Here is a 27,119-nt window from a genome sequence, read left to right as displayed (position 1 = left end):
CTAGGTGGTCTGTGGTAGGATCCAATTATTTATAAATTCGGATCGTACTCTTTAGAAAGTATATTCTCTCATTTTATGGTGACGTTTGACAAGTTTTCATTCCTCTTTCATTTTTATACCCAGTTAAACAGCTCATGCCATGATGACGACCCAGCAATCTTCTGCACCTCAACCTAAACGTGGAATAGTAAAACAGGTATAATTTTTAATAACAAATTTCTTTTAAAACAACAACTATTCTAAAAAATTGTGAAACCCATTTTACAAGTTTAATTTAAATTATTATTAAAAATTCATTAAATGTTCACATCATGTGTTGTTGGCAAGATTATGCATATGGAATGGAATTAACATTTTATGGCTTGATATTCTTTTAGTTCTCTTTAACTAACATATTACTTAAGCTTAGCGCATTAATTACAAATATACGTAAATTCCAATATAATTTAATAGAAGTTAACCTAAATGTGTGAGTTGGCATAAATAATATGTGTCAAAAGTTTAATAAACTCTTCACATTATTTTTTAGATCCTTTCGGGGGATTCTGTTATTATTAGAGCATCTTCCGGGGCACCTCCTCCAGAAAAACAAATAAACTTTTCAGGAATTACTGCTCCAAAACTTGCAAGAAGAGCTGCAGATGCGTAAGTATTTTAGCATTTAAAAAATGTTACTTATTGCAAAATAGTTGTAGTGGTTTTTAAGGTTTCCAGGGCCCGTGATGATATTTAAAGTTCAAGGTAGAACTAGATATTTTGATAGCGGGTCTGTGCGGACCTTATATTTATACGAACTTTTTATTATCAGCATCACATATATTAGGGTAGAAACTTTCATTTTTTAGGAGCAGTATCTCTTAAAAATTCTCACCAAAATGAGCAGTTTTACAGTTGTTATAAATTTATTATGTTTGTAATACTATCGTGATTTTAGATTTAAAAAAATTATTAGAAAATGGCTCATTTACCAAATAAAAAGGAAGAAACCCTTTCTTATTGGAAGATTGTTGAGAATCAAATGAATTTACCGCATTTTGAAAGTACAGTGACATTAAAATTCTGTCATCCTGTGTGTGGTTCAAAACATATGAAAAAGTTAATACAATTTTTTAAATATTTTGTAGCTTGGGTATATTCGCTAAAAATATTTTACAAAATATGTGAATATGGAAGTGAATGTCAATTTTAAATTTGATGCAAATAATTCAGACACTCGATTGTGAATAGAAATATGCATATTCGGAACAACCCTAATCAAGTTGTTTACCATTAAATTTATTCTCATGTAATAAAACTGGAAAGAATTATCTTACTTTGATTTGATTAATTTGTACGTCCTGTTTAACCATTTTTGTGTAAGTGATCAGAAAANGTTCCACCTTTTCTACTCATGATATTATACAGAAATAAAAAAGTATTTATGCACGAATACAAGAAATACAATAACTGTTGACACACGCATCAAACATAAAATATTTTGAGGTTGAAGGAAATACCTACAAAATAATGGCGATTTTCGCACATGCGCACTCCAAAAAAAATTTGGCGGGAAGCGGAACTGTCGCTTCTGGTGTTATAATTCTGTGGTTGTGGATGATATAGTACGAATGGAGAGGTGGACGGGAGAACATCGTGCGCTCTTCGTAGAGCTTTATTTGAAAAACCAAGAATTGTACGTGGCGGCATGACGCCTGTTTTGCAATCGTTTGAATATTCGCCGAGTCGTTTCTCCAAATCATCTGTGCATCGAATATTGTCAAAGGAACTGAAATTTTATCCGTATAAAATTCAAATTGTGCACGCTTTAAAGCCGGAGGACCACGAAATTCGGTGTAATTTTGCAGAAACAATAATTGANTTTGGAATAATTTAATTTGTATAAAATAAATTTAATGATTACAAATAAATAAAAGTATCCAGATTTTTTCGAAAATTGGTATTAGAGACTACCTTTTACTTTTGAACAACTTTTCCTAGTAACTTATTTCCACATTTTCACAAGTAAGTGCACTCTTGTACCATTTAAAGTTTTTTCAATTTTTTTAACACCCCTACAAGAAATGTTAAATTACATTTTCTCATAAACTGTTATCTCCATATTTTTAAAAATAACAAATCTCGAACAATATAAAAATACAAAGGCGAAGGGTTTAAAAAAATATTGAACTGAAAGGACAAAAATAAAATAAGCAAATATGGCTATCATTATTATTTACATCGTTAAACTAAGCAAACTCTGTTTTGAAATTAGTGTTAACAAATCTATAAGTCACATCCAATCAGCTAAATAACAGAATGTTTATTCTAATCTTTCACTGCTCTCCTACTGGTTACCAGTATCAATGTCTGTTATAGATAAATTTGAATTTAAAAATGTAAACAATATAGTGATCAGTATTAAATAATAAAGTTTTTGTAAATTTTATAGTAAAGTATAAATAATAATCATTCAATATGACCTGAAATAACTTCTTGAAATATTTTGTACGAAAACATACAATTTGAAAGTTGAATACTTTCAAAGAATAGTGATCCTCACCGTACAACTAATTTATTGTTAAGAGTATATATTTATATAAAAAAAAATAAGGATTCTCAAATAGGTATAAATTTCACTTGGGTTCTGATATAGATTATGAAGAACATCACTACAATCAGGAAAAAACCACTTGTCGTGAATGTAGTTAAGTTAAACTTTGTACTAGTTTCATTATTATTATTTTTATATAACTTAAGTGTACCAGTAATTGCCATTGTACCTATAATTTGAAAAATAAGATTATTTTTTCTTCTTTAACACTCATCTTCAACGGCACATCCCAAAAAAAAATGTTACATAACAAATCGGCCTGCTCTGAGTCGGTAGAGTTATGAAATACTCTGTATATTTGAGTTATAAAATAACATGCTGCTTTTGTTATAAGCTTCAGTAGTTTGGGATGTGGCTATTCCTGTTGTCTCTAGAGATTTTCTGTGGGACGTTGTTAATACAGTGTGTTTTTGTTGTATTATTTCGGGAAATTTGAAATTAAATTTTTATGAGCGGAATATACTACAGGTGATAATTTTATAAATTCTGTGTTAATTTTAATGTCAGTAGCAATTATTATAGGAAATTTCAAAGTAATTCAATATGACTTTAGTTTTGATTTTATTTTATTAGTTTGAGATTAAATTAAGTAGGTATATTTATATGGTAAATATATCGCTAATAGCGATTTTACACAATCAAAGACATTTATGAATACATTCAATCAAGTTGATGAATATTTTGAAGATATTGTATGTAAATAGATTACACAGTCCAGTTTTTTTATTGTAATTCTCAGTAGGGCCGAATTTGAATATTGATATTTATCTGTTTGATTTTCTGATTAAATTATTTAAATTATTTACTATACTATTGTACCTTCTACCTGTTTTCTGATAAGAACTAGATTGAGAAAAATAAGGAAAATAGTGTGTATGTTCTGTTTTATATGTATCTATTTTTGATTATTCAAACGATAAATTTGTGAGTTAGCTGTTGGCTCCACTATTTTCATAAAGAAAAAACATAATATAATGTCTCAATTTGTTTGGATTTTTTATATATCATTGTCATTGATATGTTCAAGTTAATGGTGGATTTTATTTATTTTTATATTTGTTGTAGCTATTAGAATTATTTGTAATAAATTTTAATACTTTAAATTTTTGCTCAGCTTTTTTAAACAATGTCTCTTATAATGGCAGTTGCTGGTATAGTTACCCTACATGTAGTTGAAAAGAGGGACATTTTGTTTATTTTATAGAATAAGTCACTCTTATTAAACAAATGTGCTTATATTCAAAAGTATAAAAATGTAGCTTCAAGTGAGCCACCATATACAGGGTAGGCTCTTGAAAACGAAACAGCGAAATTATTTTTCCGAATAATGCTGAGACGGGTCAATTTTTTATCGAAGGAAGGCATCTTTTCTTCAAATTTCTTGTTACCGACTCTACCTTTTTAGGGAGGGAGGGAGGGGCAACCCCTCCAAAAATCTTAGCAGGGAAGGAGGGTAAGTGACACATCATTTGAAAGGTATTCTAATCCTCTATACAACCGTGTTTTATTTTTTGAATTTGACCGATTAGTTTCAGAGATACAGGTTGTTAATAAAAAAACCTACTTTTTACAAATTTATTTGCAAATTACTACGTGTCAACCAATTAAGTGTTCAAGCCTTTTAAATTTGTGGGGTTGCCCTCCCTCCGAAGAGGGGTAGAGTCTGTAACAAGAAATGTATGTGAAAAGGTATCCCCCTTCGAACAAAAATTGACCTGTCTCGGCATTTTTTGAAAAAATAATTTTTCTGAGAGTTATTCGCTCTGTTTCGTTTTCAAGAGCCCACCCTGTAATAATAATCCACTTATCAGAATTAAAAAATATATAAAGAACTAGGTATTTTTCCAAATTTAGTATGTACAAGGTGTCATTATATCATTTTAACCATAGGTGATAATAATAAAAAAGATTTGAACTGAATTTTGGGAACACTTTTGCTTTATTGAAAAGTGATTTTATTTTTGAAAAATTGAATATGCTGTCTGGAGCAAAAAAATATTTTCTGTGCGTGTAAAGTATTATTTTCTTATAAAATGTTGAAAATCTATATCAGAAAATGTTATTCACAATTATAATTTATATTCACATTTCAAATTTGAAGACGATCGACGTACCTTGAAATTTTTTCATACGTTGTAAATTCAGATTCGATTGCCGGTAAATTTGGCACGTCTTTAAATTTAAATTCTGAACAGTTCCCATGCAATATTAGCTATTTATGTTTCATAGCTGTTATTGAGTTCTAAGAATTAAATCAGCTTATATATTTTTAATAATATTTTTTATGTGGAACACTGCATATGTTGGCTCAATTTCAAACTACATTTTTATGCATTTGAATACACACAGATTTTTTTAAATAATAACTTATAAAATGAAAAATAAATTACGCCCCAAGTGAAATTTATCAAAATTTAAGTAAACACATATAATACATTTTTTGCATTTTTAGAAGTGAAACAACAAAGGATGAGCCATGGGCCTGGGAAGCTCGTGAATTTTTACGCAAAAAACTTATTGGTGAAGAAGTATTTTTTACTTCTGAAAAGCCTCCAAATGCCGTACGTGAATATGGCACAATTTATATTGGGAAAGGTAATAAAAAATATATGTAATAATATGTGTATGTATTTGAGACATTTACTTGCTTACTTATGGCTTCCTACTACTCTAAGCGGTTCCCAAGAGAGTATTGATTACCATTTATATTTTCTTTTTTATTAATAAAATTGACACATTTGTGGACAATCAGGATCTAGAGGGCATCACAATCGACATTCTCAGATTTGATAAATTATGTGTTTAACATTATTATTTATTACATTTATTACTTTTATTTACTATTAAAACAGTTTAAGTAATATTTTTTTTGTGGCACACGTACTTAGATGGCATTGACCACGGACAGTCTAAGTTTCCCTAGAACTAAGGGCAATATCAAGTATTACATGAACCCTCTTGTCATGTGTGCCAAATTACTAGAAATAATTAAATTTTTGTAATTAGGTGGCATATTTGTCAAGTTCAGAATAAAATTCCTATATTGACCAAGTACTGTAGCTGATTATTCTCAATTTCCCCCAAAACAGGGGTTTGAAAAAAGTCACTTTGTGTTTGATGTTTATAAATATTCTGCCGCATATTAAATGAATATATATTTTTAAATTTACCTGCTTTTTATATTTGAAGACTATCAAAATTTATTTTTCTGCTCTATTTTAGATTAAAATTTTAAGTTACTGAATAATAAACTTCAAAATTATTTCATATATTGATGGATGTGAAAAAATTCTTAATATTTAAGGTATTTTTCTTTTATTCATATTTTATATGAAAATTATATTATTTTGAATACTGTTAAATATATTGTAAATTCAATATTATATTTCAAGGTTAGCAATAGGGAATTTGCCCAAAATGGCTTGTGATTGTGGTAGTTTAACAATTTAGGGACTTTAGAATAAAATCATTAGATTGATAAAATAACAAGAATTAACCATCATTTTGGAGCAAAATCGCTATTGCCGAGCTTAAAATATAGTCGATACATTTTTATAGAAGTCAAAAAATATATGCATTTTAAATTAAAATAATGGAAATGAATTTTGAAAGGTACTTTATATAAATATTACATAAATTTGAAAAATGCTCATTATTTAAATGTGCCAAATACAAAATGACATTTATAAAACCTCCATTTTTATTTCATTAAAATTTAATTGTTGTAGTAGTATAGATATAATTATAATTATATAAATTGTTCAAAATATGTGAAAATTAATTATACCGAGTGTCCCATTTTAATTGATACATGTAAATATCTCGTCAGAGAAGGCACCAATCGAAAAATGGCCTAAAGTAAAAGTTGTTCAGTTCACTGGGGGAAACCAGCTGCTTACCTAGGATTTGACCTTGACCTCACCTTGAAGGTCAACTTCGGAATTTTAAATAGGATCCCCTATTTTTAACCTAACCTAACCTTGGAAATGGATTTAGCAAAAAATTTTACATCTGGATGTGATCATAACTTTGACCTTGATGTCAAGGTCAAGGTCACAACAAGTTTAAACGATTCGTCACCCTGGAAGCAGCCTCATAATCGTGTCTCTTAGCCCAGTTTTCCTTACAAGTGTTTAATTTATCTAGAGAAAGTTTTGGACAAAAATATTTTTTTTTTTTAGATTTCAGTACTGCCGAAAATATCTCCGAATCACTAATATCAGAAGGGCTTGTAACGGTAAGAAGGGAAGGTGTTAGACAGAGTCCGGAGTTAGCCAGATTTATAGAATTGGAAGATGCTGCGAGAGCAGCTGGCAAAGGAAAATGGGGAACAAGTCCATCGTCGGTAAGTATATTTTGTAAATTAAAAGTTCCTTTTTTAAATGTTGAATTAAAATTTATTTTAATAATTTTAATTACGTTTCTACTATTTAGCGATCTTGATTAGTTGTCCAAGTCAAGGTTTTAGTGGGATAAACATCAATAAGTATACTATATTTTAAAATAACACCGAAACGTTGGCAATGATTATAAATATAGTGTTCTTTTACTTATTGATCTTTATCCCACTAAAACCTTGACTTGGTTAATAATTTTACTTTACTATTTTATTTTGTTATTCTCGTTCTCTTTAGTATTTGAAAACTTCAAGCTATGAATGATTTTTATAGTATGTAGTACTCGTGACAAATTGATTGAAAAAAAAAAAAAAACGATGATGCACATCTGCTGCCTGTGCCTGATTAATTATTATCGACATCTCAAATGCACATCTACTGGCCATTAATTGAAATATACAACTTGAGTGTACTGAAAACTTCCATAAAAATAACAGCCACACAAAAAAAAAAGTTGTCTGCACTTTTCATGCAACATATGTGATCCGTAGTATTTTGCCTCCTGATCACAAATCCGGTGTCAAAATTAAGCTATCACATCACAGGAATTTTCTAACCACAAAAAATAGGTAAAAAATAGCAAAAATTCGTTGAAACAGTGCTAGGAAAAATACAAAAAAAAATGTTTTTTTTTTCTAACCTTAAAAAACAGGTCAATTAAGATCATATACCTATCACGAATTTTCAAAAAATAACAGATTCGCGCCAAATTTGGTATACGGGGATTTTCGGGGTCGGTTTTACAAAATTCAAAATGGCGGATCCAAGATGGTCGACCAAATTTTCGAAAAACATTCGCACCAAATTTTATATACGGGGGTTTTCGGGGTCGCTGATCACGGATCCGAGGTCAATTTTGCAAAATTCAAGATGGCGGATCAAAGATGGCCGACCAAATTTTCAAAAAATAATATATTCGCGTCAAATTAGGTATACAGGAGTTTTCGTGGTCGCTGATTATGAATTCGAGGTCAGAATTGCGAAATTATTTTGTAATATTTTTGTTTACTTTATAACTTGAGTACCCAATCATGTTTTAACCTTCTTAAAGTACATAGGCAATTGATTGAATTTTTAGAAATTAATTTTGTAATTCTGATCTCGGATTCGTGATCAGTAACCCTGAAAACCCCCGTATACCAAATTTGGCGCGAATGTGTTATTTTTTGAAAATTTGGTCTGCCATTCTTGGATCCGCCATCTTGAAATTTGTAAAATAGACCTCGGATCCGTCATCAGCGACCCCAAAAAACCCCGTATACTAAATTTGGCGCGAATCTGTTATTTTTTGAAAATTTGTGACTTATTTGACCCGTTTTTTTAGGTGAGAAAAAAAAACATCAATTCTGACCGCGGATTCACGTTCGGCGGGGTCTTCACCATTTAAATAAACATTTGAATATAGAAAATTCATTTGTATTTTTCCTAGCACTTTTTCGTGAATTTTTTGCTATTTTTTACTTGTTTTTGAGGTTAGGAAATTCCTGTGATGTGATAGCTCAATTCTAACACCGGATTCGAGATCAGGAGGCAAAAATACTACGGATAACATATACATACATACATAGGCATATACAGAGTGTTTATTAAGTACTTGTACAAACTTTAAAGAGTGAATTTTTGACTAATTTGAAGATAAAAAGTTCATATGAACATTGGTCCACAACGGCTTGGTTCTTCCGATAGGTACAGATCATTAAAAAAAAATTGTTTCAGCAATTAAAGAACCAAGCTGTTGCGCTTCCATGTTGATATGAACTTTTTATCTTAAAATTACTCAAAGATTCACCCTTTAAAGTTTGTACAAGTACTAAGTTTATTAAACTATTTACAAATAACAATATTCCCACCAAGTTCAGGTATGTAGGGGACATGAAAATGACGTTTAGTGACATTGTTGATTAGCAAATTACAGTCTAAATTAATATTAATAATATGAATTTTGAAAAAAATATTTTATATTTTTAAATCTTATTTTGCTGTTAACTTTATAACAAAATATTTTGAAGATTTTTAATATTCCACTGCCAGCATAATTCTGCTGAGTAAATAACGATTTTATATAAACTACAGTTTAATTCATTTGATAATCCAATTTGCCAAAAAAATTGTAGGAACATGTGCGTGATATTAAGTGGTCAGTTGAAAATATGAGAGCTTTTGTTGACAAGCACCAATACAATCCAATTAAAGCTATCATAGAACATGTTCGGGATGGATCTACTGTACGTGCCTTTCTGCTTCCTGACTTTTACCACGTTACATTAATGATTTCAGGAATTAGAGTAAGTATTATATTTTCTTTTAAATACAATACTCGACTACTGTAGATAATTACGATAATGAAGTCAATGGTTACTGGATATAACTTTCATCATCTAATTATTGTCAAGTACACAAAATATTTTTGGTCACTGTTTTAGCATCTTGTCAGATAAGTTATCTCATGGAGATTAATCATTTTTAAACGAAACAATTTTTTTACACAAAATGAGATGAATTTTTATATTTATTTAAAGTCTAACTTAAAATTTAGTGAAAAGACCTACATTTTAAATATTTTATAACATATATGTTTATTTTCCCATTCTTTTAGAAAATGTATATAAATCTAACTAAATTATTATTAATGTAGTGCCCTGGATTCAAACTTGATGCTACTGGTAAGCCTGATCCTACGATTAAAGTGGAATATGCCGAAGAGGCCAGATATTTCGTTGAGGTTCGTCTTTTACAAAGAGAAGTCGAAATAATACTTGAGTCTGTAAATAACGCTAATTTCGTTGGAACCATTGTCCATCCTAAAGGAAATATTGCCGAATTACTTCTGAAAGAAGGCTTTGCCAGATGTGTTGATTGGTCCATTGCTTTTATGAAATCTGGGGCGGATCGTTTACGAAATGCCGAACGTCAAGCGAAAGATTCCCATAAGAGGCTGTGGAAAGATTGGCAGGCTACTACTCCCAAAATTACTGGAAAAGAAAAAGAGTTTACCGCCGCGGTGTCCGAAGTTATCAATGGTGACGCTCTTGTTGTAAAACAAGGCAACGGAGAATATAAAAAGATATTTCTTGCTAGCGTCAGACCACCAAAGGAATCTGGACGTGCCAATGACGACGATGGAAAACCTGCCCCACGACCTAAGGGATTCCGTCCATTATATGACATACCGTACATGTTTGAGGCAAGGGAGTACCTGCGGAAGAAATTGATAGGGAAAAAAGTACATGTTATTATCGATTACATTCAAGAAGCTAGAGACAGTTATCCAGAAAAGATTTGCGCTACCGTTAGCATTAATGGGAAGTAAGTATGTACAAAACTATGTTAAAAACATTTCGCGTATATGTTATTGCTTCATTCGTCATTGTAAAACCGAATTAGGCATTTTAAAGAAAAAAAATAATACGAGACTCAAAAGACCCAAAAAACCCCACAACACAAAAATTCATGCATTTTAAAGACATTTTAATTTTTTGTCCACCATATTGAATCCGTCATTTTGAATTTCGTGATTTAGAGTCCAAATTCATAATCATAGAACCAAAAAACTCCATTACAAAAAAATTCGTGCATTTTGAAGACATTTCAATTTTCTTGTCCGCCATATTGGATCCGCCATTTTGAATTTCGTGATTCTGAGAGCAAATTCGTGATCAGCGACCCAAAAAACTCTCCATTTGTAAGATTCATAGGAATTGAATGTCTTTCTCATCTCTAAGCTCTTTAAAGATTCCTCTAATAAGCGAGGGTTTTCCCGGCATTTAAGGAGGTGGAGGGTGAAAGAAGGGTGAGGGGGTTGGTCCGTTTATAGTGGAAACGATCGAGTATTGCTAGTAGGTACTAAAAAAATGTTTCAGATTTTTTCAGCCAAAAATAAATTAGGCCAAAAACCGGCTCATCCTTTATTCTTGCGAAACCAAAAAAAAACATTTGATTTACTTTACTTATTTTACACATATAGAGAGTGCGGTGTCAAAATCTGGACAAAATTCAATTTGAAATTCCGTTTTATATCACATGTAGAGGTTGTGATTGGCATTGAAATAACTTGAAGCACGTACTAAATAGTTACAACCTCAAAATAATCTCGGTGTTGAAAGTAAGTGCCAGAGTGTAACTGATGAAGAGCTGTGATTGTTGAAAGTGTTTGTGCTGGGCGCTCAGCGACAGCGATCATTTGGTTCTTCGAGTACCCGAGGCCGAGATTGGAGGTGGTCATTCAAGCAAGCAGGGGATATATTGTGTAAATATGTTCTGTACTGCCCTACAAACAATTTTTTTTAATTTTGTAACCCTTTTCACTTTTGCAATAAAATAATGTTGGGAAAAAAATGTTTAATTTATCCGGATATTGGCTTCGCACCCAGTACTTTAAACCCTTGTTGAGATCTTACTCGAAATTTTTTCTTCATTAAACTTCTCTATGTGGGCCTAAACACCATCCCCTAAAAAGCCGTATGGATCCCAAGCTTCTGTATCGAAATAAGACTTTAATTTTTACCTACTATCAATGCTACTCGTATTCTGTAATTTAAAAATCTTAATCTTAATCTTAGTTTTAATTCATAAAGCATTATTTTCACTTAGAAATGTAGCTGAAGCACTCGTTTCAAAAGGTCTTGCAACTGTGGTAAAATATAGACCAGATGACGACCAACGCAGTTCAAGGTATGACGATCTTTTAACTGCTGAAAACAAAGCTGTTAAATCTCAACTTGGGGTACATTCTAAAAAGGATAACCCCGGATTAAGGGTTACGGAAATTGTAAGTTTAACAATAATGTTAAAATAATCATCCAAATTGCGTGTTTTTTTGTTAGGATGCTGCTAGAGCCAAACTTGAATTATCCGCTTTTCAAAGGGCCCAACGAATGGATGCAATTGTGGAATTTGTTGCTAGCGGATCACGATTAAGATTGTACATACCGAAAACAAATAGTTTGTGTACTTTCCTATTAGGTAAAACTATTTGTGTATATTGACAAAGAAACTGGTTACATAAGCGCATCGATATTAAAATATATACTTTTAAGGTGGTATTAATTGTCCACGTGCAACCCGTCAGGCGACTGGAAATACTCCTGCTACCGATGGAGAACCTTATGGAGACGAGGCCTTACTTTTTACTAAAGAACACTGCCTGCAAAAAGAAGTTTCCATACAGGTAGATACGCATGACAAAGCTGGGAATTTTATCGGATGGTTATGGGTGGATAACATTAATTTGTCAGTAGCTCTTGTGAAGAATGGATTTGCTTCGGTGCATTTTACAGGCGAAAAATCACAATATGCCTCCTTGCTTAAAAGCGCAGAGGAATCTGCCAAAGGACAAAAATTGAGGATATGGAAGGATTTCGTTGAAGAAGAAAAGGTGGAAAAGAAAGATGAGGAACATGTGGTAGGTTAAACTCTCCATCAAAATATTTATTGCTATGTGGATTTGTTGTATGTTTCAGCCAACGGAACGCCGAGTGAACTACGAAGAAATTATCGTAACTGAAATAACTCCAGAAGGCACTTTCTACGTACAGAAAATTTCGGAAGGACCTAAGGCGGAGGCCCTTCTAGCAAAACTACGGCAAGAATTCCAAGCTAATCCTCCCCTTCCTGGAGCGTACACTCCCAAACGTGCAGATGTTTGTGCAGCTAAGTTCACAGTTGACGATGAGTGGTACAGAGTTAAAGTGGAGAAAGTTCAGGCTGGCAAAGCGACTGTCCGTTACATTGATTACGGCAACAGAGAAACATTGCCTGTAGTCCGTCTAGCTAACTTGCCCGCCGCCTATGCTAGTGAGAAACCCTTCGCCACAGAGTTTAGTTTGCCTTATGTTTCGTTGCCTAAAGATGAGGAATATGTCGCTATGGCACTTAAGTATTTACGAGAAGATACTAATGTCAATAAATTGCTATTAAACGTTGAATACACAATTCATGGTTCTCCGCCCGCTGCCTCACTTCATCTTGATAACTCTGCAGAGGGAGATATTATAAAAAATCTTATTACAGATGGTTTATTGATTGTTGAAAATGTCAAAGGGAGGAGACAAAATAAATTGGTAAGATTCTATATATTTACTGTTTTATAACATTTTATTTAGCTTTCTACTTTCTACTTAACAAATCAAGAAACTAATTCTTCGAAAGGATGGTCATGTGATGCTATTTGTTGTCTTCATCTGTTAAAACGATTTCATCAACTGATTTCTAAATATACAGAGTCGGGCTTTCCACAAATTAGAAGTGGATCTTATTTGTGGAAGGGCGAAATGGACGGTGACTATTAGACGCCTTCATTATAGCAGCCATCTTTCTCTATCGCACGGATTTCTATGACTTTCTTTATCGCTCTCACGTAACGGCCGATGAACTATGGGGACTTTCCGACCCTGTAGTATTGGTACTAATAGGCGAGCAGTGCACCCCTAAAAAATCGCACAAAAAACAAGTGGACTGACCATGGGGGGGGGGGCAGGATGAAACCTTTTCTAATCACTATATTATGTTGTTGGGAACAAAAAACCTTGCAAAATTGTAAAATCTTAAAAAATTGATATGAAAACACATTGGTTATGTATTTTGGGCAAAAAAGCACTTTTTAACTCTTGTGATTTTTTCGAAAAAAGCTTTGTTTTCGAGCTACGAGCGATTTAAGATCAAAAAATAACCAAAAATCGCCATTTTCAATTTATGTTTTCTCGGATTGTACTGGAGCTTTTTGAATTTTTCTTGTTCGAGGTTACTCACGGAAAGTTATATTTTCATGTTTTATATTTTTCATCCCTGCGACTTTTTTTTTCCCCCATAAGATACGCGACCGAAAACTCGTGAAATTCACCGATTCACCACGTGCCAATCCATGAGCGAGCGAGCCTGCGAAAATATCGATTCAGCAACTGTATACTTTTTAATTAATGGTAATATCGTATACTATTATCTAAGTTACCAATACAAACCTGACATTTAAATGAAAAATAAATAAATTTAATTTTGTTACAAGAAATGCATATAGTTATTTATTCATAAAAAAAATATTATTGTACTCGAATATAAACTTGTATAAATATTATATGAAAAAATACATACAGATATTCAAACAAAATTTAAACTTTGCTGCTTTGGTGAGCCTTCACCTACGATGTTCATTTGTTGTGACTTGTTTAAACAAGCACAGCGGCTTAAACTGTGACGATTCGTGAATCGCGCAATTAAGTATAAATGCTCGCCTGAAGATGTATCGAATTGGATGAAACTTGGTGAAAAAGCATTTAAGGGATGCTGAATGAGAACATGTTATCTATTTTTTGGAAAAAAAATCGCTAATACCAATCAGCTGTTTTAATGGCAAAACACGCGTCCCAGTTGGCCGTGTATTGCATTAATAAAAACAGCAGTATCACAGTTAGATAGGTTTTTTTTACTCTACATTATAAAAAATAAATTTTTTTGAAATAGGCCAAAACAAAGAAGTTAGAAGTGTATCACATTTAAGCGCGATACCATGTATATTATTTTTGCAATGCTTCTGTGAATTTTTCTCGAATTATTTATCGATTTGTTTTTGTTTTTAATTAGAGATGTGCAGCGGACATGTCAGCTGGACATGTCCATCGGAAAAGTGGATATATGTCCTGAGGACACTTTTCAAGATTGAAAAGTTGTATGCGCATGCGCGGAATTATTTGTTGCATTCATAATTCCCGCAAAAAAATTTTGAGGTTGCGGTGTAAGGTTGAGGTTGGTTTTGTATTCTGCCGGCCCTTTGAAAGTGAACGATTTATTTTTCTAATGTGATGTGAATAGAAAATGAATGAGGATATGTGGCAGGAAATTTAATTAAACTTTGATACACAAATTACTCATTAGAAAGGGATTACACTCATCTTGTGTTTATTTGTGTAATTCAATTTGGAATAATAAAATAGAAAGGGAAAGTTTCAAATGAAGTATGTTTTTTGGAATCTTTTTTTATTTATAAAGTACAATAAACTTTCAATACAATACAATTAAATATTTATATTTTACATCACAGCGCATATAACAATCTTATGCATTTTGATATATTGTGACATTTTTAATATTTTTCATTTTAAAATTAACGTTTCCATAATTTCAGTATATTTTTTATAATATTTTTGGCTGCAATAACATCGTATCACAGTATAATACTACATACATATGTCAAATTGTATTATACTTTCATAAATACGATCACTTTAAATCGCTTGTCTTATAAGGACATTTGTATTCACCGAAGTGCATCATAGTAGTATGCTACTTATGCATGTAACTAAATCATATTTAAACTTTTCCACGTGTGTCTCTTCGTGATCACATTTTGTAGATAATTTGAAATATGTAAAAGTTCTTTGCAAAAAAAACAGTGCATGCTTCTACTCCATGTCGATCACTTGATGCCCTCGAAGGAAGTGCGGAGGTTCTGGTTCCATAATCTTCTTTTCAATAGCTTTTCTCCTGCTTTTGCTATTTTCTGTTCTAATTCTCAAGCACTCCTACTTTCTTTTGGTCACAAATTTTCCTGTCTCTACCGACTCTGTTCTTCATCCTACATTTTATAGGTTAAAGCAATCAGCTGTGCGAGCGATCGTGTAGTATAATGTCACAGATTAGAAAATACATAATATATAATATACATGACAAGGACTGCCAACTTACAAAAAATAATAAACTTGGTATACTCGTGCACTGTTGCCAAGTTTCTGTTGCAACTTATCTCAGTCTACTTCACATACTTCTATACATATACCAAGCACTGCATATCTTTTAACGTTAATGACCTTGTTCCCAAAAAGAGGGGATAAAAAGTGTATATGTTGCACTTTGTCAATTTTGCGCAAGCCCGAAAATTTAGCCGATTATTTCAAATGAAATTTAATAACTGATGTACTATTAACAGAGCAAAATTACCAGTTATTATTTTGTATAACTAATTGTACAACTTGTTAATTGTAATTTATGAGAATATTAGATAGTGAATGTAAAATAAAATGGGTACAATAAAACTAAATCGAGGAGAGTAAAAGTGGTTTATTTATATAAAATAGCAAACATTTTTTGAAATTTAAAATCAATACACAAATTCATATAAAAATACACATTATGTACAAATATACATAAAAATGATAACGAGTTATCTACCTTAACTAACACATATAAATAATAATAAAAATAAGTCATATCAATCATATTAACCTAAGTGTTTCGTGATTCACGGTACCAGATTCAATTTGATTTTCTAATATATGCTAAATATCAAGTCTTATTTTATTAAATATACAATGCAAACCTAGTCAAGATCTTAGAACACATTGAAGCAGTGCCGATTTTAGATATAAATTGTCCCTCGGTATTATTTTTCAAATAAAATAGCTGATCCAGTTTGTGATCCAAATACATCCAGGTACATTAAGTGTCGTTTCTTTATTTGAACATGATCACTTAGAAACCATGTTTGACCTTTCGCTGTATGTAGATGTGGTATCATATATAGCGGGCTTTGTAACTTCACAGGTTATAAAAATAATTTCTTGTGACATTTACAAAAAATATATAAAGGGGAAACTACTCGTCTCCTTTTAATATATAACAGTAAGAGTTCACTATGAAATACGAAGTCTCATGCATTAGCAAAATGTGGAATTTCTAGTTACTGATTGGACACGTAAAAATTTGCTTTAGCAATGTATTGCATCAATACATTACCCTTAATTAATAAAAATCCTCAATCAATAAAACCTTAAGTATCCATAGGGTGTAAAAATATACATTTTTACTTATAAACAAATTTTGTCTTCTTTTTTATTTTTTGCTAGATTCATCGCTTCGTGTTAGTTTGTTCCTCTTTTCTTCAAGTCTTCTGCCACTACTTGGTCCTTGGTCCCATGTTTTTTTATGGGTCTGCCTTGTTTCATTTCCTTTTTTTTTTTGTTTACCAAATCATTTTCAGCTGTCTTTCTATTCAAATTCATAAACTATCTTCGGAAATGTCAATGACGTTAACCGACAAACCGACCAATGGGAAAATGAATCATAACGCGTGCGTATAATACACAAAGTGCAACACCCCCACTTTTTGGCTTCAATTCCCTTTCAAAATGCTTTGTATATGTATAGAAGTATGTGGTCTACTTACATTTTAGTCAGAAAGAATATTTTTTGTTGCATTGACAACAATGATATAACAAGGTTCAGTTTTAGTCTGTTATTGTCAAAACTGTGAGGTTTAAAAAAAAACGGAAAATAAGCATATTTTTTTTTTATTGGTTTTCCATCAAACTCATTAGTGATGTTATTTTTGATTCATTGCATTAATGGGGTAGTTTCCTTCGACCACAAAGAAAGTGTTTTTAAAAATATATATGTGACGGTCCACGTCAAGTCGATCAAGCCTGTGCCCAAAATTTGAGAGCATCTACGAAGATGGTTTTCGGCTTAAAAAATTCGTCTTTCCAAGTACTTTAAGATGCTAATTGGCAGAATTGCAAAATCCAAGATGGCGGACATAATAAGGCGCCTAGAAGTATGAGAAAAATAAAGAATCGTCCGATAAACTTCTCACAGTAATCAGATTAACCACAAATTCATACCCAAATAGTCTGCACAGGTGCCCTTGACATAGTTGGACATGAGTATAGAGTTATTTTTCAAAAAATCAATATGGCGAATTTCATATAGTGACTTGTAAGGCTAAAAAGCCTGAAATCGTCATTCAAAGGGAATTTGAAATTTTATTTTATGTGTATATTGAAACTAACTGGAAAATTAGGAAAATCACTAAATGTTGGCGTACCCATGGGATGGCATAACTGTTAGCGATTTTTGCAATAGATATACAGGATAAAGGGTCTGTGTAATTGTTGAGGTTGGCCACAGGTTTAGAAGTTAGGCTGGTAGCTGGCTTTATGCCACCAGGTCTAGGCACATTCTCTTAAACCCTTCTTTGGAAGAGGCAATTATTTATGGGTAATTTGTCAAATCTGATGGCGCTGATCACAATTCTCCCCAGATGCTGACGGCCTACAAACAAAATTTATATGCAAACGTCAGCCCTTTCTTTGACTTTTTTTTTAATATGTACGCCCATGAATGTTTGGATATTTTGGGTAAATTAGCTGCTAACTTCACACTGGTAATGAATCCCAACTCTTATTACAATATTTTTCAAATGAAAATAGTAAAAAGCAAAAAATTTAACAGATCGATAAGTTTTTGTTTATTTATTTATTTTTTTTTTTTAGTTGGAAGCTTATAAAGAAGCTCAGGACATTGCCAAAAAGAACCATTCAAATATTTGGGAGTATGGGGACATTACAGAAGACGATGCAAAAGAGTTTGGCCTGGGTAAATGTAAGTACTGCTTAAATTGTCCTTTTACATGTTGAGTTGTGATGGGGGCTCAGATTAATTGGGAATTATTATTTAAGGTAGTTGAATCACGTAGTTTCGACATCTGCAACGTCGTACAGAGCGCAGCTGTCTGTGAGAGAGAGATTGATGGAAATTTTGCAGGAATCGTTCTTATTGTTTGATTTATTTTATAGTTCCTTTAAACGAAAAATGCAACATGTGGCCGAATGTTGTCATGCTGCAAAAGAAGTAATTCCTCTAATTCTAAACTAAACTGTTTCAGTGCGCCAAAGTGTTCTTTATCTTTATCAAAATCATTATTTTTGAAGTGTCTAAAGCAATCTACATGTTTGCGACAGAGCATGGTCGCAATAAGTCTCAATAACAATTCTGTGCTTCAGATGCAGATTTCTTTTGAATAATATAGTGCAGTAAAATTTCCCGCAATTACTCTTTTACACAAAATTAGATACTATGAAAAAAAGTAGTTTGTATTTAGGTGAAATAACACATCGAATTTCAAGTTTGCTTATAGTACTTCTTTATAGGTGCATTGCCATCTTAAATTACACCCATGCAGTTCTGGCAACGAAATCTGTTGGAGTAAAGTGATAGACTAGTACTTCCAGATGCAAAGTTGTAGGAAAATAAGTTTATTAAGAAAAATTTACAAATAATTCTTTCCGGTGTTGCCACATTTCTGCAGTAGCTATTGAAACGATATTTTTTTTAAATGCCAACGCCATTTTTTTTTAACATAGTTTGACAAACCTTCAGATCTACTATAAGAAGCTAATATTGCAATTAGGTAGGTCTTGGAAATTAAACAAAAATTGTACTGTCATTGTGTTATTTGACAGCTTTTGTATTTGAATGTGTATAAAAAATAACGTTTTAATTCAGTTGCTAAGAGGAATCAGTTCCACAATCAATCCACAAGAGAAAGTTAAATTAATTTTTAATTCTATGCAAGACATACGCCTCTTCCAAATCCCGAGTTTTTTAAAAATAATTTAATATAACTAAAAACAACTGGTAGTGCATGCCCAATGATCTGCAAAAGTCTGAAAATTATATTCACAACTTATTATTATTTCTACTTCTTCTTCTTCTCAATTGATGGCCTAACATTTATATGTATTTGGCCAGGTTCACACTTTATTCTATAACACATTCTCGGAGGATATACCGGGTGGTATGTCTGGGAGTTCCCATGTCCTCGGAGATTTAACTTTCTTCAGATTTGTGTTCGGATTTTCGCCGAAAGGGGTTAGTAAGACGGATAGNTTGAATAATATAGTGCAGAAAATTTCCCGCAATTACTCTTTTTTCAGCACGAAATTAGATACTATGAAAAAAAGTAGTTTGCATTTAGGTGAAATAACATAAATCGAATTTCAAGTTTGCTTATAGTACTTCTTTATAGGTGCATTGCCATCTTAAATTACACCCATGCAGTTCTGGCAACCAAATCTGTTGGAGTAAAGTGATAGACTAGTACTACCAAATGCAAAGTTGTAGGAAAATAACTTTAAGAAAAATTTACAAATAATTCTTTCCGGTGTTGCCACATTTCTGCAGTAGCTACTAAAACGATATTTTTTTAAAATGGCAACGCCGTATTTTTTTACATAGTTTGATAAACCTTCAAATCTACTATAAGAAGCTAATATTGCAATTAGGTAGGTCTTGGAAATTAAAAATTGTACTGTCATTGTGTTATTTGACAGCTGTTGTATTTGAATGTGTATAAAAAATAACGTTTTAATTCAGTTGCTAAGATGAATCAATTCCACAATCAATCCACAAGAGAAAGTTAAATTAATTTTTAATTCCATGCAATACATCCCGATACACCTCTTCCAAATCCCGAGTTTTTTAAAAATAATTTAGTATAACTAAAAACAACTGGTAGTGCATGCCCAATGATCTGCAAAAGTCTGAAAATTATATTCACAACTTATTATTATTTCTTCTTCTCAATTGATGGCCTAACATTTATATGTATTTGGCCAGGTTCACACTTTATTCTATAACACATTCTCGGAGGATATACCGGGTGGTATGTCTGGGAGTTCCCATGTCCTCGGAGATTTAACTTTCTTCAGATTTGTGTTCGGATTTTCGCCGAAAGGGGTTAGTAAGACAGATAGCACAACAAAGGAAAGACTCTTCTCGCTCCGGGGCAACTGCGGAGCATTACACACCTGAAATGTTGCCTCGGTTTAAGAATCCCAGGATATGAATAGAGGGGTTTTGTATTTTTTGTCCTACCTGTGTATATAAATATACATATATACACATATATATTTTTTTGCCTGTATTTTTTATTTTCAATTTTGTTATTAATATATTCTGTTTTGTTATATTCACATATCCTTGTATGCCTTTGTGTACACAGTGACCCATTCATATGTTGTTTTTTTATTTGTTATTGTTTTTATTTTTATTTATTTATTATTATTTTATTTTATTTTTTTAACTTAATTCAAATATTCCATTATTCTTTATAAATTTATTTGATTGGTATTTAAAAAATTCATTAGAATTATTGATCCTTCTACAGTCAAATTCATCATTATTAGTTTTACATTAATCGGGGTTGGTGTATTACACGCTTGGGCAATTAGATAATATATGTCAATATTTGGAATTTTGTTAATTTCACATTCAAAAATGATATGATCTAAATCACCTATTTGGCCACATTCACATTCTGGGCTATCATTAACACCAATTTTGAATTTATGTGCTTCGGTGAGACAATGACCAGTACGCATACGTATCATTGTAGAACAGTGATTTCTGTTAAAGTATGGGAATGATTGAAACCACGGTTTTTTGGGGAACCTATACTGTACCCCCGAGTACCATTTACCTTTATTTTTCAACTCGTTTTCCCAAAAATGATGCCATTTATTATTAAGGAATGTTTTGCATGCAATCAAAATGTCATTTTTATCTAGTGGAATGTTGTTGGTGACTGCAAAATGTTTCCCTAAGTTTGCTAGCCAATCTGCATTTTCATTACCTAGAATATTAGTATGTCCCGGAATCCATGCTAATTCAATACATGTTCCATTATTATTAGAATTAATGATCATTTCTTTTGTTAGAATCGTGATATAATCTTTTCTTTTATAATTTTTGTAAGAAGTTATTTTTTCCAAGGCGCCCTGAGAATCGGAGAAAATTACCGCTTTTTTGATATTGTTTATCAGGCAGTAACTACAAGCTTTATTTATCGCAGCGATTTCTGCTGTGCATATTTGTGTAAATTTGGGGAGGCTATCATGATAGGAGTAATTAGTTTGTGGTATGAATACACCCACATTTTTATACATATTCAAATAAAACAGCTGTCAAATACCACAATGACAGCACAATAATGTTGGCTCCTTTCAAACAACACAATTTCTGTTTAATATGTAAGGCCTACTAATGCTATGTTAGCTTCTTCTAGTTGTTGCCGACTGCAGATTATTTTAGTTGTTTTTGTTAATTGTTCTAAAACGTTCAAGGTTTGTCAAATTATGTTAAAAAAATATGGCGTTGCCATTTAAAAAAATATTGTTTTAACCCTTTCGCTGCGCAATACGTCTGAACGTAGCTACGGCACCGTGCGCGAAAGTTTATCGCGTGCGAATATATACGTCTGGAGCAGTGAAAGGGTTAATGGCGACTGTAGAAGTCTGGCAACATCGGAAAAAATTATTTGGAAATTTTTCTTAATCAAGTTACTTCCCACAACTTTGCATTTGGAAGTACTAGTCTATTACTTCAAATAAAAAAGTTGGCCTATGTCAGGTTTTAAAAAATAGCTAATTTTACATGTCTTAAAATTAATCAACTATTTTATTTTCAGAAACTTTTGGAAGGGACCAGTTCATCAGAGCAAACCTACATTTAAGTAAGCGTAGATAATTTATAAATCATGTTGATTTAGAGCAGACTTCCATTATAATTATACCGTGTGAACTAGAAATCTATATTTTAATATATTTTTATTCAGTACCACTAGATCATAACAGAAATTAACTAACACATTTTTTTATATTATCCTATCAATATAGGTAAAATTTATTATATTATGGTGACCTGTAATTTTTTTTTGTACTATATACATACAATGGTATAGGTTGTTTTTATCACATTTTATGTGCATTATATTTTTCAATTAATTTTCATAAGAACTTACGTACTCTATTTTTGGATATCTCGCACGTGTGGAATGAGTGTTATATCAGTCTGAGCAGTACTTTTTTTATGTTAGATGTTACAGTATTGTTTCTTTATACGGTGTGTTCCATCAGAATCACATTAAATTTACAACCCACAGTCAGGGTGTCTACGGATTTTCAAAATAATTTTCCCTCAGATCCTAATTTGTATAAATTTGCCATTTGTGGTTTCTTTCTCATATATTAACCAAACTCGTATTAAAATTTCCTGATTTTTCATTGACTTTTGGGGTAAACAAAATTTCAAATTAATTTCTCTTAATTTTGCGGATTTGTAGACATCTTCGTAGGTTTTTTAAATAACATATATAGAATTTATAAATTTGGAGATAATACATATTTTTCTTTTCAAGTTGTAAGTTTTTGGTAAATTTAACTTACACCTAAACGTTTATATTTTGACAAAAATAGAAAAGAGTAGTATTTAAAACCTTTGCTTTCGATAGACATAAGCTGGTCAACAACGTTACCACAATAGTAAAATTTTATTTATTAATTATATTACATACCACTTGACTGATCAAATTAATTCCAATGCATCCAATTCTGGCAGATGCTGTATTTATTGTTATATATTATGTACTCATGTTACTTAGACTATTTTTTTTTAAAGTGTGGATAAATGTAGGAGGAATAGCTCTGTTCGGAAATAAAACAATTTATTGTTTATTTGTTGTTTTATTTGAATACCTTATTAACAATTTTTTTCTCTAACCCTCAACAAAACTATGATATTTTTTGACTGTCGAAAGTCTGTAAGGTCGATATTTTCCTTACTGAGAAAAAAAAATGGTATCAGCAACAAAAATATTCACTTTTAATCCTGGGAGCTAAAATTGACACTTTTAATCCTTGGATTAAAAGTGTTCATCAAGTTTTAATTTATTAAAGCTTTTTCAACCACATGTAGAATAATTTTTGTTTATCCACATTGATATTAAATACACAGTTTGAACAAGTATTAAAATGAAATGAACCACTGAAAATGCCACTACCCTCATTCTTGGAGAAATTCTCCAAGTAGTCCAACACATTTTCATTAATAGTTGTATTGAAATGACCACGGTGCTTGGTTTATCATTATCACTATCAACTTTCGGTATTCTTTTCCCAATATTTTCTTTATTCAAAAGTGAGTCTTCAATGTAGCCACAGTGCTTGAACTCCTTCCCCGTGTCTTATAAGACGAGTGAGGTTGCTATCGCCATCGACTAAAAGGGTAGCTGACATTCGTCGTAATGCGTTTCCACTGTATTCTCTTGAGTTGTCCAGCTTAAAAATTTTGCCACTTCTTGAGAGACAGCGTTCATTTTATGAATACCAACCACCATTCGATGACACTTTCCACTAACATCTAAAATAATCAATGTTTTACCAATTCGGGTGGAAGCAACATATTTTCGACAAAAACAAATAATTGTCTCCCAGCATAGTAAAAGAACGTGATCTCTTGGTTTTGGTATCGGGAATTTTTATAATTAAGGATTTCACATCTTCAACATTATCGATTGTTAAATTGAGTAATTCAGCAGAACAGCACATGCCTTGTGAAAAATGTTTACGTTTCAGTAGTTTCACTAGAACCCCTTTGGCCATATTTGACTTACTATTAAAAATATAGTGAACTTTATATTACTATAATTGTAAAGGAACATTCTATCCAAATTTGCCAAATCATGCAAGGTGTTTTTATAGAATTACCAACTTATGCTGTAATTCAGGGTGCAATTGGTTTTGCTCCTTAAGTATTTTAAGATTTTTAAAAGTATGTGGCAAGTGGTTTGTACATTTCTTGCCTCATCTCGGATAGGAAAACAAGCGGTGACATTGTGAACCAACTTATAGACAAATTGGCACAAATACTCTAAAAGAAATTGGGAAAAGCACTAAACAACCTTTTTCTACAATTACTAATAAAAATGTGATGTTTTGCACCGACAACGAAAAGTTTGTTTCGGAACCTATCTCGATTTCCTTGTGATAAAATTAACAGCAATCGGTAAATATGCATCCTGTTATGCTAAATACACATATAAAAAATGGTATGCATTATAAACAAAAAACGCAATCACTGCTCACTACGGAATTTTCACTATTAATAAATGATTATTTTTTATTCATTTGAAGAGAATTTCAAATATACTTTTCAAATTAAATTTTAACCTTCAGTTCAAAATCTCTTTAAAACCCAAATCCAAATTTCAGTTGTTTTTATGGGTAATCACCCAAGTACTTTAATACACTTTCAGACAAAGGTGTCTCATATATTAAAAAAATAAAGGAGTAGATGTCAATTGTCACTTGAAAGTATTGACGTTAGATGAAATTTTTACATCAGAGTACTACGACACATAAATTGTGGTAAATTTCCTAGCTTTAACAAATTGGCCATTAGAAGCAACGAAACTAAAAATAATGTAGCACCAGTTTTAGATATACAGAGTGTGCCATTTAACACTCCCACTGCCAATATCTACGAAACTAAGAAATTTATTTTAGTTCTGGAAACTGGGGTTGTTAGACCCCCTCGAATAGCTTCAAATTGTAGTTAGAACTATTAGTTCAAATCTTTCTGTATAGATGGCGTGGCGATACTAAAACATGTTTTGATCCCTGGATATGCAGTCCATCTGAAAGACCGTTAAATTTTGAGTAATTTGATCAACTACAGAAAAAAAATGTACAATGGTAAATTTTATAATTAGTATAGTTGAATTGAAAGACGCAAGCTGATAAAACTAATTATTGGAAAACTAGTATGTGTCATCTGTCATACATGTTGTATTTTAAACAAATGACATGAGCTACCTATGACTGCATTTTTTAATAACATTTTATAAAATATGGTTCGTCTCTGCCCCTTATAAGATTTACCATTGTACAATTTTTTTTGCTGTACTTGATCATTAGTTTTTTTTTTACAATTTATTGTTTATTAGCTAGTATGTGATGTGAATAAGGCCACTATAACATTTTAAAAGAATATTTTGTCAGTGTGGTTTAAATAAAATAATAGATTTTCCTGTTACATCATACATTGCATATTGAAGTCGACATATCTCGAAAACAAGTAAATATAGAGCCCCAGCCGCGTAAATTGTATACAAGGTGATTCAAATTTAATTTGGATAACTTCAGGCATAAGAGTAACTAAATACTCTTATGACTTCAGGAATTGATAGAACAGGTTAAAATAATGTTCATTCATGATATAAACTTATTTCTTAAATCGCACCGTTTCGGAGGTAAAGGCCGTTAAAGTAAGAATTATTTTTCCCTCATAATTTTTCAACTTAATATTTTTAACGACGATTTTCACAAACGTCAGCTTATACAAATACACTGTTTTGTTTTTCATGGGTTGCTATAACGTTAAATGAAATTTATGCGGCTGGGGCGCTACACTGTCACGAATTTCATTGAATATCTCCGAAACAAGTCCAAATATCAAAATTAATGAGGCAAAGGTGATGTGCAGCTGTTTTATTGAAATTAATTTTTTTAGTTTTGAAATAATGTAAGAGGGGAGTAGCAAACAAAATACATATCTAAGTGGTTCAAACTTAAGGAGCTTATGTAAGATCATAAGAAGTGCTTGTGCTGCAAATTTTACTTCCATCGAATGGGTGGTTCAAAAGTTGAGGGAAAAAAATTTCTACTTCAACGCCCTCTATCTCCGAAACGGTGCGATTTAGAAAATAAGTTTATATCATGAATGAACATTATTTTAACCTGTTCTATGGATTCCTGAAGTTATCCAGATTAAATCTGAATCACCCTGTATAAAAGACCCCTTAAAAATCACCAAAGAATACGAGGTTAAAATTTTTGGCAACACAAATATTCTGATAAATCTCACCACCTGTAAAAAGTTGACATTTATCCCATTGGTCCGTACAATATGGCAAATTGAATTCCTTAGGCAAAAAATAGGTAATTGTAAAACAGGTTGATAGAAATTAAATTACAATAAAGTATTTTGAGAATTTGCGCAAGTAATGTATTTCAGATAGTATTTATTTGACCAAATTTCTCCCTAAACGAATCAAAATGAGTTCAAATAAGAATGAAATTAAAAAAAATTGACATTTCCCAATTTTACTAAAAAATTTATTCCGACATATAAGTTCATTTGGACTATTTTACAAATTTGCCGTAAGAGAATTTGAAGTTGCGCGATTAAGTGAAATGCACCTTTAATGCTCAAAACATTGAAAACCATTTATTACATCCACATAATATGTATAATAGTTACAAATACTTGAAAATTTCTTAAAAATACTTAATATGTTACAATCTATACACTATCGTCTTACATCCTAGAAATAAAATGCATCCTTCCAAAATGAAATTAAGCTTGAAATTAATAACAAAAAATCAATAAAAAACTTTTCACAATTTATAACATAAAATTATATACAAATCACAAAAATGTTTTATCACTCTTGTATTTCACTTTCTTGTGGCGGTACGCTGGTTTTTACCATGCAAGACCTGGCTACTGATTCGAACAACCTGCAAACA

The 27,119-nt window shown here is 31.6% G+C and overlaps 2 protein-coding genes across 2 annotated transcripts in view; one reads left to right on the top strand and one right to left on the bottom strand.

Moving 5' to 3' along the window:
- Positions 1 to 87: 87 nt before the first annotated feature.
- On the top strand, positions 88 to 23,264 carry LOC108914598 (staphylococcal nuclease domain-containing protein 1). Its single transcript, XM_018720440.1, has 12 exons — positions 88 to 196; positions 530 to 645; positions 5,043 to 5,185; positions 6,772 to 6,935; positions 9,102 to 9,272; positions 9,623 to 10,293; positions 11,578 to 11,755; positions 11,811 to 11,949; positions 12,024 to 12,388; positions 12,447 to 13,046; positions 18,246 to 18,354; positions 22,220 to 23,264. Coding segments are annotated over exons 1-12 (2,715 nt in total). The 5' UTR covers positions 88 to 139; the 3' UTR covers positions 22,222 to 23,264.
- A 3,526-nt stretch (positions 23,265 to 26,790) lies between these two features.
- Positions 26,791 to 27,119, bottom strand: part of LOC108914596 (CCR4-NOT transcription complex subunit 1) — a 33,645-nt gene continuing 33,316 nt past the window's right edge. Inside the window, exon 8 of the mRNA XM_018720437.2 lies at positions 26,791 to 27,110. Coding sequence (XP_018575953.1) covers positions 27,035 to 27,110 — 76 coding nt within the window. The 3' untranslated portion in view covers positions 26,791 to 27,034. The remainder of the gene's footprint in view (positions 27,111 to 27,119) is intronic.

The sequence above is a fragment of the Anoplophora glabripennis genome, unplaced genomic scaffold, assembly GCF_000390285.2.
Source record: "Anoplophora glabripennis isolate ALB-LARVAE unplaced genomic scaffold, Agla_2.0 scaffold1219, whole genome shotgun sequence".
NCBI lineage: Eukaryota > Metazoa > Arthropoda > Insecta > Coleoptera > Cerambycidae > Anoplophora > Anoplophora glabripennis.
The sequence above is the reverse complement of the archived record's forward strand: the minus strand, read 5'-3'. Positions and strand labels throughout refer to the sequence as shown.